This window comes from Arvicola amphibius, chromosome 15 (assembly GCF_903992535.2).
Source record: "Arvicola amphibius chromosome 15, mArvAmp1.2, whole genome shotgun sequence".
NCBI lineage: Eukaryota > Metazoa > Chordata > Mammalia > Rodentia > Cricetidae > Arvicola > Arvicola amphibius.
The window spans coordinates 42658063-42672275 of record NC_052061.1 but is presented as its reverse complement, the minus strand read 5'-3'; the positions used below and the strand labels follow the sequence as shown (position 1 = coordinate 42672275).

Here is a 14213-nt window from a genome sequence, read left to right as displayed (position 1 = left end):
TCTGATCCTCTGTTCTTTTCTAGCTGGGAGCACCCAGAGCTGTGGGCAGGGGAATTCCTCAGCCCTCTATACTTCTTTACTGCTCCTCCGAGAATTTGTGGGGTGTCATGGAAACAGGAGAAATTAGAGTTCTAGCTTTGGGACAGCAGTTTCAGAGGGATGACCTTAAGTGTGGTGTTTTGAATGAGAACATGAGAACAGTTCCCCATAGGCCCATGTATTTGAACACATGGTCCCTGTTGGTGGCGCCCTTTGGGGAGGCTTGGGGGAACCTTTAGGATGTGGAGCCTTGTTGGAGGAAGTATGGCACTGGAGGTGAGCTTGGGAGATGTCTAGCCTCATCTTGCTTTTGGGTTCACTCTGCTTTCCAGGTGTGGATGAAAACCACCCCCTCAGCTGCCTGTTCTGTCCCCGCTCAGCTGCCTTGCCTTCACTGTCCCTGTGGACTCTCCTTTACTTTTGATTTTTTTAGGGGTGTGTGTGTGTGTGTGTGTGTGTGTGTGTGTGTGTTATTTAAAAGCAGGGTCATAAATGACAGAATTGTTTATTATACAGCAAAAGCACAAGACCACAGTATGGTCAAAAGGGACTAAGGGAGACATGTAGCGTTTCATTTTCAAAACAGGAGAGCATGTCTCCAGACTCAGTTAGCGTCAATTTTACAGACTGGAGAAATGAAGGGCTTCCAGGTGTCATCATGAGGACCAAGTGGGCTGCAGCAGGTCTACTCACACGGGTTCTGGATGACAATCAGAAGATACTCCTTATCTAGGGAGAAACACAAATCAAGTTAATTTGCATCTAACCCATGAACATTTCAGCTAGCCTGCTCTCTTCCGAACACCGCAAGGACACTGTGGGGACAATGGCTGCACATCACAATTACCATGGCGCTCTGGAAGAGTTGAAAGCACACAGATTTGGTCCCGCCTTAATAATTTCACTTATTTGCTGTTCCCGGCATGGCTAATTTTAATAAATATCCTACAGGTGGTATTTGTGTGCAGCAGTAGATAAAACTTTATCTACTTTTCTGATGTGCTCCTGTGCTAGATGCTAGGTTTGTGGCCATAACACAATTACTCAGAAACTCGGTGAACGTAATTCCTTCAAGGAAGTGACTCTGTGGCCATGGCTTCCAGTTGACCAGCTGGTCACACGCACCTCACAGGGAGGCAACACGCAACTCGCCTCGGATGCACCTCTTCCTTTATTCCCAGATGGGTCACTTCTGCCACTATTCTGAGAGTCTGTGTGCTATTCTGCCATTTATGTACCCGTTTTTAAATAACATGCGTGCACACTGGCAAGCGCACACGCGTGCGAGCGCGCGCGCGCGCACACACACACATGCTTTAAAAAATAAAAACTAAAGGAGAGGCCATTGTTATTCTTTTGGTCCCCGCCCCTTTCCACGCCCACTCCCAGCGACCTCTGGTCTCTTGGAGTCATCCTGAATCTTTTCCCTCTCTCTCTTCTCAATGACAGTTGAGGCATAGCAGCTGAGGGGGCCAGAGCAGGCAGCTAAGAGAGCGTTTTCCAACCACCCTCAGAAAGCAGAGCCAACTGAAAAGCAGATGAGAGCGGGGAGTCCCCAAGCCCGTCTCCAGCGATGTCCTAGTCCATGCACTGGTTATTTTGATAAATAGGAAGTGTAAATTTTGTGAGGTTCAGCTTGTGCAACGACTAAATTATTCGCTAATTTCATACAATATTTGAGTTTGGCTCTTCAGAATGGAACATCTTTGTTTCTGTAATGAAAGAGCTTGCTGTCTCCCCTTGCAATATTGCAATCTGTACCCTCGCCAAGGCTCTATAATCCCTCAGTCTTCGAAGCAAGGTTTAAACCAGTAAAGTGGAAAAGCATCTGAAGAATGGAATCGGCATGTCCAGTTACCTGGGGCTACCATGATTTCGTGTTTCTTTGATCTGATCCTGAGGAAAGTCAGATCGTTCTGGGGGTCAATGTCCCGGACCGTGCTCTTGGCCTTCATGGTCAGCTGGTGGAGAAGACCCGCGTATTGGACCGTTGTCGAGTTGTCCAGGGTAGTTCGGATTGGAATGCCTGTGATGAGATGTAATTTGGAGTTACATTTCTCCGGATTGTAAGGGAGATACATACATTGTAAAATCTACTGGAGATCACTTATCCTTACAGATGGAGAAAAGCTGATGGGGGGGCGGTATTACTAGCTGGCACCAATTTTAGCTGTCTGTTTTACTACCTTTTTGTCTCCATTTAGAGTTTTAAATAGAGATGAGTCAAGAGCTGTTTACAAGTTTGACTGTGGCTTTCTCAGGATTGAAGTCAGAACCCACGAGCTTCCCTTGCTAATAATGTTATTCCCATTACTGTTCATCTCTGCCTGCTTTTATTTTATGGATATGTTGTAATGGGATCAATATATTGTTTGTTCATTTGGTGGCATACATTTTTAATAGTGAATATTTTGTGTATAAATCATCTGGAAGCTGTTAATTGGTTATTTTAATCTTAATCATGTGTATAAATATATATGATTTAATTCTAATTGCATATATATATGCACTATCAAGGCATCCCACTTATGAAATATGTGGTTTATAATGTGGCATTTTGTCTGCTTCTCTGAAACAAGAGACACAAAGGGCCAGCACTACCTAAGCCAGGGAGTCTATTTAGCCGGAGAATTGCAAATTTCTAACTCTTCCCACAGTGCTTTGCAAGCAAATTTTAGGTTAGAAAATTATGGTAACAAGGAGACTGACTTTTCTGGGTGAGTGTCCCTGGTTTGTGCTTATTTTCTACTGAAGCATTATTAAATTTGGCCTCTTGTTCACTCTGGTGGTGTATTATATGAGATTAAAACAGATTAAATCTACTGATTTAATTAAAAAATTCTAGCCAGACAAATTTGCAAGTCTGAGTCAATTCAGTCCAAAGCTACAGAGCCCCAGTTGGCCCACCCAGCACCCAGTGTGTATTATGCAGCAGGCACCAAGTTAGGTGTTCCATCCACATTATATCTGATCAGAGATAACCTTTCTATTGAGAAGACAGGAATAAATATTTTGAAGTGTACCCTCACTTCAAGGGGACACATAACAAGAGTCTGTCTGGGATCACTGTCAAATCTCTTAAGCATCTGTAAAAAGGCCAGTCAACAAAAGTCCAAAGCAGCTCTTAGATTTTCCTTCACAAAACATAGCTCCAGAAACTAACGCCCAAAAGGAGCATTTTGCAACATCAAATGATTACTATCTTAGAATTTTATCATGTCTTCATGAAACTGTGGGAGACTGTCAGTTTTGACTTTGAAACCGACGAAACTTCCTTTTGCGATAACACTGTCTCCAGAACAGTACCAAAAGGTTGTCCAGTATTCACAGCGTGACCTATTCTGTAGATGAGGTATCATATAAAACCATTCATTTCCATAATATTATGTCTTGGCCACTTTCTTCCCAAGGGAAATCTGTTGTCTTTCATAGCCAAGAAGTCACAAATCATGGCTCTGTAGCCAGCGGGAAGCAGTGGGATTGCAGGCACCCAACTTCTAGAGATGCTTTTGGACAGACAGTTTTGTTTCATATCTTAAACACTGACAACCACTGACGTCTGAATTGCTCAGTGTCAGGATAAGAAATAGAAGCAGAATAAACTCTTCAAAGTGTAGATGGCAAGGCTTGGGCTGCTAAAGCTGTCTGTCCATAATCCAGGCCAATAAATAAAAGACGCCAGCTCTCTGAAGAACACATGCAAACTGAGGAAGGAAGCAGGATGTTTTCACTCTCAGACACTTGAAAACAGACAACCAAGAAGTCAGCGTTGGGGATTTAGCTAAATGACAAAGTGCTCGCTCAACAAATGCAAGGCCCTGGCTTTTGCCCCCGGCCCCCGGTCCCCCAAAAACAACCAGTCGGGAAGTATTTAGTGAGTTCTTGCTTTGTACCAGTTAAAATGAATTTATTAAGAAGTAAGTTTTAGGTTGGGTGTAGGAGTGAATGCCTTTAACACCAGTGCTTTAGAGACCCAGATAGGAAAATGGCTGTGAGTTTGAGGCCAGCTCTTTCATAGAAACAAAGCCAAAAATAATTTCTGTACGTGACATAAAGTTCAGTCACTTGCTTTGGTGTGTGTGTGTGTGTGTGTGTGTGTGTGTGTGTGTATGTGTGTTGTATGCGCGCATGTGTAGGCCAAAGGCCAACCACAGGTGTTAGGTGTTATCTTCAGGAATGTTGTATTTCTCCTGTGGGACCGAGTATTTCGCTGGCCTGGAACTCGCCAGTTAGGGTCTATCAGCTGCAGCTGACCAGTGAACCCAGCAATCCTCCTGTCTGCATCTCTGGTGCCAGGATTATAAATGGTCACCACCTCACCCACTGGGAATAGTACTCAGGTCCTTGTGCTTTTAGGGTGAGCTCTTTACTGATTGATTCATCTCTCCAGCCTCAGCCACCTCCTATCTGAGAAGCACTCATATGTCCTAGTTTCCTCCAACCCCATCTAGAAAAACACTAAAGGTGGTTGAGAATCGCCTTGATTTATCACTCACATGATTACTATAATCTATGCCTAGGCTAGGAAGAAAAAAGAAAGGACGGAAGGAAGGAAGTGAAGGAGGAAGGGAATGAAGGAAGGGAAGGAAGGAAGAAGAAGGAAAGAAAGGAAGGTAGCAATACTGAGAACGAAAATCCCTCCCTCCCTCCCTCCCTCTCTCCCTCCCCTCCCTCCCTCCCTCCCTCCCTCCCTCCCTCTCTCCCTCCCTCCTTCCCTCCCTTCCTGCCTTCCTCCCTCCCTCCCCTTTCTCTGTTTTCCTCCCTCCCTTCCTCCCCCCCCCATCTCTTTCTGTGGTACTGGAGATCAGAATTCATAACTTCACGTTTGTGAAGTGAGCCCTCTACCAGTTGGGCTATATCCTTCACCTCGCCCTCTGTCTTTCTCATATTTGAGCGTATACATGTACCTGACTGTGTAAACAATTAGGAAGTACTGACTACTGCTTTGTAGTCTAGTTTTTCAGATAATGACGAGCAATTCACCACCATTCTTCAAGAATATGTATTTGTGTGTATAGTTTCTATTTTAGAAATAGAATATTTAGAAATACTCTGATATTTTCACTTAATACCTTCAGGAAATTTTTGGTAGGACACATAAGGCTAAACTATTTAACAGGCAATCGAATGTCTGCTTTGCAATATGTAGCTTACCTCCTGACAGGCATTTAGACTGTTCTCAATCTATGACTTCTGTCAACAAGGCTGCATAACATATCATTGCACATTTATCTGTTTGGGTAGGAGACATTTCCAAAATGGAGCTCCCTGAACAAAACATATGAACATTTTAAAATTTGATATTGTTGGATTTATGGCAGCGCTCTGAAATACGACTGCCTGTGATCCCGAGAAGCTGGGAGTCATTATTTCAGCTTGCCATCTGCAGCTGCGCATTTGTGCTTTGGCGGGTCGATTGTATTTCAGAAGCAAAGGAGCCAACCGGCTGAATGGCTGATAAAATCTAATGATATTCAAATGATGAATTATTGGACGTGTCAAGAATATTTAAAGTCAAAAGCCTATAGAAACTGGGCTTATCCATAAAAGACTATATGAGAACTGTGCGTACTTGGGAGGTAGATGTTTGCGTATTGGTCTTATGATGAGTGTTCTTATAAACGGGAAACTAAAATGAATAAAGGAGCCACTGTCGTCAAAACCTAGGCCACTCAGACACAGCAATTGCGTCGTCTTTCTTGTCTTGAGTGGGAAACCTGTGTCTTAGGAACAAGGCAAAGGCTCACTACACAACCTGGCATGTGATGGCATCTAAATGGATAAAGAAAGTGGACCAGGCAAACTGACAAACGATATTAACACATCGTCTATGAGTCTTGCGTTGGCCACAACCACTGGCGGAACAAGAGAGTGGCGATAGTGTCCTGGGGACCTGCCTTTAGTACTAAATGCCCAGGACGTCTGAAGGCTGTGAAGCTGAACTGGGGGCCTCCAGCAACACTTGAGAAGGCTGTGAAGATTGTTTTGTTACATTCAGGTCACGTGGCTTATACCATACGCCATTAGGAAACAGCCCTGGCACGCTCTGGTCATTAACCACCTGGCCACAAAAGTAAGCTGGGGAACAGGTTAATTTGACGTCAGGTAAAAATCAAGTTTCCGCAACCTTTGCAAGTGCCCTGATTCCTGACACGATATTATTCTACTGGGAGTTAGGGGAAAGCAGGTGGTATTAAAAATAACATTTTTGTTGCTTTCATCAAGAAATTGAGAGAAACCTTCCCTGAGACGTGCAGGAAAGCAAACCTTACTTCTACTTCCACTACTTGGGAGAATCTGAACCTTTCAAATACATATATTTGAGATAGCGGGCCACAAAGCTTAGATTGGCCTCAAACTGACTGAGGGTGACCTTGAACTCCTTCACTGCCCCACTTCTGGGATCATAGGCCTTTCCCACCAAGTCCTATTTCTTCAGTAAAACCCAAGGCTTTATGTTGGTTAGGCAGGCCCTCTACCAACTGAGCCACATCCCCAGCCCCCCAGTGTTTACTTGAAATATGCATATGCACCTGGCTGTTTAAAGGATCCCAAAAGGCTTCCTGTTGCTTCATTCCCTTTTGTTCTTGGATCCAAATCTTTTCTCCACCACACTTTGGTGTGGTATTCTTCTGGCATCTGATGTGCCTCACCAGTACTGGGCTCTTTAGATTAGGGCATTCCAGTGAAACACCTTAGAAGCATTGGCCTGGGTGCCACGGGAGCCTGCGCCTGTACCAGGATGAAATGTTCTCCCAAACATAAGTCCACCCGACACTTCAGAAGACAGCCTTGTTTGGAAAGAGCTTCCCCATAGATGCAATTGGTTAAAATTATGTCATACTGGCTGGGGCAGACTGCGGGACCACTGGCAGTGGCACCAGGATTCATCCCTGCTGCTTGTACTGACTTTTTGGAACCCCATTCTCTTTGGATGGATACCTTGCTCAACCTGGATATAGTGGGGAGGGCCTTGGTCCTTCCTTGGAGCAATGTGCCTTGCACTCTCTGGGGAGTGAATGGGGGGTAGAATGGGGAGAAGGTGGAGGGAATAGGAGGAGGGGAGGGAATGGGAACTAGGATTGGTATGTAAAATGAAAAAAGATTGTTTTCTTTTTTTAACAAATACAATTTTTTTTTAAAAGGGAGGAAAAAAATGAAGCCATACTGAATTAGGGTAGGCCATCATAGCTATAGACTAGGGAAACCTGTCTGTAGGCTAAGCAACATTGATGGTTGACCACCACTACAAACTAGCAAGAAGTCAGGAAGCTGGTCCAGTCATACAGTAAGACCATGACCCAGGGGCATGCTAGCTTCAAGTTCAACCTTCCAAGTATAGATATAACAATTTTCGCTGATTTTTTTTTTGTGTGTGTGTGTAGTGGATAGGCACGCGTATGCGTGTGTGCGTGTGTGTGTGTGTGTGTGTGTGTGTGTGTGTACATGGGTGCAGTGCAGGTCAGATGCTGACATTGGGGGTCTTTCTCATCCATTTACCTTAGTTGTACTGGAACAGGGTCTCTCAGAGAACTTGGAACTTACTGATTTATTAGGCTGCCTGGCCAGGGAGCCGTGGGGATACCCTTGTCTCCTCTTCCCCAAATACTGGTGTTCCAGGAGCACAGCTCTTGCTCTACCTTTTCACATGGGTGCTGGGGATTCGAACTCAGGTCCTCATGCTTGTTCAGCGAGCACTTCACTGAGTGATCCATTGCCCCAGCACCCATTTCTGCTCTTCAAAGACAATGAGTACGTGTGTGGTGTTTGTGGCCACAGCCAAAGCAAACTAGCAAGGCATCTCTGCTAAATCACACAGGTAGCTCGTGCAAGTTGGGGTGGGAGACCCTGTAGCAGATACTTGGAAGCAGAATTGGTTTGACCAGAGCCACATCAAGAGTTGACCACTTCCTGGAAATAGATGGCCCAGCTTTTCACTTCTTGTACAGACAATCCTAACTCCTTCTTCCTCATTCCCCAGGCTCAATGAATTTATCACTACATGCATTTGGCAGAGTTATTTTTTTATTTTATCCAACAAACCAAATGTTACTCTGCAAATCTCAACTAAATAAAAGTTCTCAAAAATTCTTTAATTAGAATTCTATTAATGGTGGGCAATTAAACTGGGCCCTTGATAGTCTTCTCATCTAGCTGCCGCAACCACCAGGAACTCAGGATGTGTCCCATCCTTAATGACAAGGAACCAGAGTTCAGAATTTCAAGTCTTTTAGCTGGTGATTGCACAATAGCATTTACTGCCGGCTTACACCAGAACACTGAGCTGGGGATCAGCCAATTCTATGGTTGTACCCACTGCGGATTATTAGACGAGACTACTCTTATTTCAAAGAATTCTCTGGAGCAATGTTGGCACCTCTCACTCTTACAAATGCCAGAATTGGCAGTGGGGCAAGCAGGGACCTTTAAGAGGCAGAACATAGAGCCATGAGCCAGGGAACATGCTTATTTTTTGGTGGGGGGTGGGTACTTGCGTGGGGGGGGTGGCGGGCACACCTGCACCTGTGCATTTGTGGAAGTCAGAGGAAAAGTTGTTGGAGTCACTCATTTCTTTCCACCACGTGGGTGCTGGTGATAGAACTCAGATCTCCAGATCTGAGATCTCAGATCTCCAGGCTCGCCCGCAAGCACCTTTGCCCACTGAGCCACCACTGAGCAGGCTCGCTATGCGGATTCTTGTTGTGAATGGCTCAGAGACAATGAGTCCCAGGCGAGTGTCCACATTTCCTAGCTGGGAATGCATTATTCCTTCCTGCCCGCTATTTACAAGACTATTGCAGAAATGCGATGAAATGATTCTTTGTTCGAGGATCCTGGTGAGACCTGGCGGGGGCAGTGGGGAAGAGGGATGACTAAGATGCATGATCTACTCATGTGAAAGATACTTGCATGAAATTTCCAAACAATAAATTAAAATCATTATTAAAATAAATAAATTGAATTGTAAACTTTTTTTAACCTAATATGATAAAAGAAAAATTTAATTTTAAACGAAGATTGAAGCTCTGTCCTGTAGCCTTTATAACATTAAGCTGAAAACAAACTGCCGATCACATAATTTTCCCTCTCTTCAATAAGAGAGCTTTGCCGGCCCTCCTGAAGGGATGTGAATGACCAGAGTTTCTAAAGAAGACACCATGTAGCATTTCTTAGGAATACTTAGGCATTGTAGGCAAAGTCTCTTAGATGGATGATTGGTATGTATTAAGTATTGATAGGTGTCTGATTAATTACTGCTAGGGTTGGAACAGACAAGACATGATTTCAGTTCAGACTCTAAGTGTCTGCACTCTTGACACAATACATGAGTCCCCAGTTAGAATCTGTGTGTCGGGCTCAGACAGTCTGTGGCAAGAAGTTACCTTCTGCATTGACCACCATCGTTCCAATGACCCCTTTGTGGCTCTGGATTCTCTTGAGGGTTTCCTCCACCTCTGTCTGCAAGAGATGAGGGCCACTATTAACCAGAAAGGCCTCTGTGGTGACATCAACTCTACAGAGAACAACTAGGAAGTTACCCAGTCCCCTATTTCTTTAACTGAGGACTGGACGCTATGTGCTCGGCTGTGTAAGAGGTGTGCTTAGAGCTGGCTGTTCCATCTCACGTGGGAACTGTGTAAGAAGCCTCCCCTTGCATAGAACCTAGACAGACAGGCTTCAGTCCCAATAGAGACAGAGAAGGGTCCTCGTTGGCTAGAAAAGCTGTGCTTGTTTTGCTTGTTTTTATATCGCCCAGAAAGCTACCATAGGTTCATCTTTTAGTAGCTTCCATTTCTGTTCTTACAAAAACTTCTTTTTTGTGTCTCAGGCCTTGAGCATTTACTGATCAGCACTGGACCCTCCGAATGTCCAAAAGCTGTCCTCGGTGATACACCTTAGTTTCATTTGATGCCTCCACTAGGGATTCATTCTGGTGATTAGTTACAAAGGGCGTCCTCTGCAGGCAGCATATGGCGGGATACTGGGGTCTCCTGACTACAGTGGTTTGTGTCTTGGTTTAAGCTGTGAATGACTGGGACCCCACAGATGTTTTATGTTGACCTTTGTGAACTCACTACCCATAAACCACTGCGCCCCCTGTGCTGCCATTTGTTTTCAACAGCACATTGAGAGTCTTGACATTTCTTTGTAAAATATATTTTATTATTTTATGTTTTCATGTACGTCTGTGCACCAAGTGCATGCCTGGTGCCAGTGGGGGCCAGGAGAGAGTGCCAGATCACCTAGACCTAGAGTCACAGACAGTTGTGAGCTACGGCGTTGTGCTGGGGGTTCAACCTGGGTCCTCTGTAAGAATATCTACTGTTCTGAGCCACCAAGCCATCTCTCTAACCTCGTGAAGATTCATTTGTGAGGTTTTCCCTCTGAGACAGAGTTTGACACCATGTAGCTCAAGTTTGGTCTTGAATTTGCAGCAATCCTCCTGCCTCAGCCTCCTGAGCACTGGGGCTGCAGACAGGCATTCCCATGCCCTACTTGGCCTGGAAATCATTTGATGAGAATTTAGTCTATTATTTCCTTTCCCACCATCTCCCAAATGAACGTTAGGTTATGTCATTCAGAAATCGGTTTTCTTTTGCATTCATTGTAGATGTGAGAGAACACTTATGAGTCTTTCCCATCTCACGAGAGCAGGGGTTTTCTGAATTTGAGGAAATGGCATGGCTTTCCCCACTATGAATACTATTAATATTTAATTAGCACGTTCTTTAAATTACATCATGGCCCAAAGCTTAAAGAACTGCATCTGTAGAGCAGACTATTCATTGCTCCCACAGGTTAAAAGTGCCTCCCTGTCACAAATAGAAACAATGGTAAAAACAAGGAAGAAAGCATGGTTTTATATTTCACTGTTACGAGAGTCCTGAGCCTGAGGTGTCCTCTGAAAGTGAAAATAAGGCATGATCAGCGACAGTCATAGTAAGGACATGGTAGTGCCGGGGGCTTGTTTTATCCCATACACAGCCTTGGGCAAAAGGAAGGAAGGAAGGAAGGAAGGAAGGAAGGAAGGAAGGAAGGAAGGAAAGAAGGAAGGAAGGACAAAAGAAAGAAAAGGAGATGTTTTTCATGGGGTGAATCACTGAAACTTGGCATCTCTTGATCTCCCTTCTGGCTCAGAAGATCCCCAAACTACCAACATTCTGACCATTTTAGGAGATTGTCTACAGCTCCCCCAAAGCCACAGACTCCCCTCCCCCTCCCTCCATCGCTCCTCTCCACTCCTTGATCCTCCTTACCATTCCCTCTCCTCCAGGGTGCATCTCTTCTGACTTCCAGAGGCCCCCACTGCCCCACCTCTTTCCCCCTTCTCCTTTCCCCTTCCCTCTCTCTCCTTCCCTTTGCTTCCTTCTTTTATTCTTATTTTTTCTCCTCCTCCCCCTTCCCCTCCTTCTCCCTTCCTCCTCATCCTTCTCCTTCTTCCCCCTCTATTTCTTTCTCCTTTCCTCCTTTTCTTCCTCTCTCCATTCCTCCTCCTCTCTCCCTCCCTCCTTTTCTCCCTCCCTCCTGATTTTACTTTCTTCCCTCCTTGTCTCTTGCCCCCCCCCTTCCCCTTCTCTTTCTCTCCTGGTCCCAGTGTTTCTACTGTTCTTTGCAAACTTTCCTGGCTCCTAGATTCACCTCAGCTCCTCCCCTGTCTCAATAGCTCCCTTTCCAGCAGTCATCCCGTAAATAGTGAAGCCCTCCCAAGACAGCTGTGCCCATGGTGTCGCCCACCCCTGCCCTTCCAGACATAGACCCAGCCAGATTTACCATTGCGCCTATGGGACAGCTCCACTCTCAAGCCTGGGCTGCAGTTTCTGTGGTTGTCAACAACGCTTACCCCGTTGCTAGGAAACCAGGCAGGAAGTGGCTTCCAGAAAGCTGTGGGGCTGCGCCTGCGCAACCTTCGGGCTTGCGCAACCTTCAGGCAGTTTCAGAAGCAGGATTTCCTCACTGCCTCTAGCAGGCTGCTTCCCAGTCTAGCGAAAGGTTCTAGAAGGCAGGCAGAGGGAATTCCTTCCAGATATAGTTCAAGGCAATGGGGTCGCGGTGGGAAGGGAACTCCTGTGTCTTGCGTGGGTCTGATTTCTCCCCCTTACCATGTTTTCTGGAGATGTGGCAACCACTTGTCCCTGGAACCAGGCAAGTGCAGGCAACCACTCTACCTCCAGAGGCGAGGTATCTGATACCCACGTGGGTGCATCATAATACCCACGTGAGATACAGTACTGTCTACTTGGGAAACCATAATACACTATGGATATGTTAGCATGCAGCGAGGATGCTCATGTCTGAACTAACTGGTTCCACTTATCAGTGAGTATCTGATTCTAGGGCTGAAGCAATCGAGAAAGGGTTGTAGGATGGTCTAGTTCCATTTCTGATGCTGCGATAAAATACTGTGACAAAGAGCAATTTAGGAGAAAGGGTCCGGTTTAGCTTACAATTCCAGGTTGCAATTATCATTGTGGGGAAGTCAAGGCAGGGACTTGAAGCAGCTAGTTAGATAAAGTCTCAGCAGAGAAAGGAAGACAGGAAGAAAGAGGGAGATGAGAAAGAGGAAGGGAGGGAGGGAGGGAAGAGAGAGAGAGAGAGAGAGAGAGAGAGAGAGAGAGAGAGAGAGAGAGAGAGAGAGAGAGAGAATATGAGTGGATGCCTATGCTGGATTCGTTTTTCTCTAGTCCTTATCCAGTTCAGTACTTAATTCAGGGAATGGTGCCTCTACTTTTAGGCTGGGTCTTTCCCATCAATTAACATGATAATCCCCATAGACATCTCCACAAACTGACCTGATCCAGATAATCCCTCCCTAAGACTTTTCCTCTGTGATTCTACATCATGTCGTGTTGACAATGAAAACTAACAATCACATAGTAGAAGAGAGAATCGGAGGTGTGTGTGTGCGCGTGCGTTGTCTCAACTGATTGTATTGTTCTGTAGGAATAAAAATGTGGGTCTTGGCAGCAACTCTGGTTGAATTGTGTGAAGTCTTGGCTCTTTGCCCCCCTCCCTCCTCGGGTTTCTGATCAAGGAGATTTCCACTTGAATCTACATATCGCCATTTGTTTTTCTTACAAAGCTCTGACTATACACCTGATCCGTTATGTCAATCAGCCTTAATGAAGGAAGGGGCTGCGTAGGCATGGTGGTGAGCTCCCTCATTTCTGGAGTCAGGGTGTCAAACTCGTTCCGTAGCTGACAGCCGTGATTAGAGGCGAGCAGGACTCCAACAGGAAAGACCCTGGCAGGAGAGCCCAACGGCGCAGAAAGAAATGAGAAGTGGCCCAGCTGACGTCCACCAGTCGTCAAGTTGGACTCTGTGCATAGGAAATCAATGAGGAGAATATGAGCCATTTTCTCCTCATCGACTTTGCACTCTAATTAATTCCTTGGTTTAATTTTTATGCCTTTTCTTTGGGGGTGGGAATATAATGAATATCCAAGGTTGTGCTGTATAAAAATACCTTGGAGGGATCTGGCCTGCCTTGTGCCCCGTCCTAGGTACTGGGCATTCCTTCCACCCTCTCTGCTGCCTCCCATCTCCTCCCCTTTCTTTTCTAACTCACGCTAAGTGCTAGATAACCTTCAACACCAGTGAAACTGTTAGTGGCTAAAACGTGCAAGTCCCTCGGAAAATCAAAAGTGCAAACAGACTTCACGCTTCCTTCTGCTTAACTGTCAAAGCCAGAGGCTTTCTTTCTGACAGGAGGGGCCTCTCTTGTTCTCGACTGCCTCCCATTTCTGGTTAGCCTGATGGGATAGAGGGGACGTGAGTGACCCTGAATTTCCTCTTGGAATTTTCTCTGCCATTCTGTGGAGCTTTGACACTCAGCTGGCCACCACTGAGTCGAGCTGCACTATCTATAACATGCTTGATTTTGCTCCTGCGTCATTTGTCAACTTAAACAGGATTTATGGTGCTCTACAGCAGGGACTCTTAAGCGTTAGTCAGGTACAACCTCTTTTTCCCTGACAAGTTATTTATTTATTTATTTATTTATTTATTTATTTATTATCTATTTTATGTCTATGGGTGCTTTGCCATCTTGTACTTCTGTCTACCACATGTGTGCAGAGTGACTACAGAAGCCGGGAGAGGATGACATAGCCCCTGGATCTTGAGTTACAGACAGTTGTGAACTGCCCTGTGGGTGCTGGCAATTGAGCCCAGG

General features: G+C 45.4%; 1 protein-coding gene across 1 annotated transcript; it reads right to left on the bottom strand.

The window, feature by feature from the left end:
• Window positions 1–724: 724 nt before the first annotated feature.
• On the bottom strand, window positions 725–11723 carry Dynlrb2 (dynein light chain roadblock-type 2). The gene is made up of 4 exons (XM_042054210.1): window positions 11680–11723; window positions 9423–9553; window positions 1898–2065; window positions 725–768 (listed from the first exon to the last, which is right to left on the bottom strand). Exons 1-4 carry the CDS (start codon window positions 11721–11723, stop codon window positions 725–727), a joined length of 387 nt encoding a protein of 128 aa, XP_041910144.1.
• Between the last annotated feature and the right edge of the window lie 2490 nt (window positions 11724–14213).

Bases quoted from the DNA above. Each gene is read 5' to 3' on its own strand.
- Dynlrb2 (XM_042054210.1), bottom strand. From the start codon at position 11,723: ATGACTGCTGGAAAGGGAGCTATTGAGACAGGGGAGGAGCTGAG. The intron at 9,554-11,679 runs GTGAATCTAGGA...TGTTCTCTGTAG, and splicing joins GAGACAGGGGAGGAGCTGAG to AGTTGATGTCACCACAGAGG. The intron at 769-1,897 runs GTAACTGGACAT...GTTTCTCCCTAG, and splicing joins CGAAATCATGGTAGCCCCAG to ATAAGGAGTATCTTCTGATT.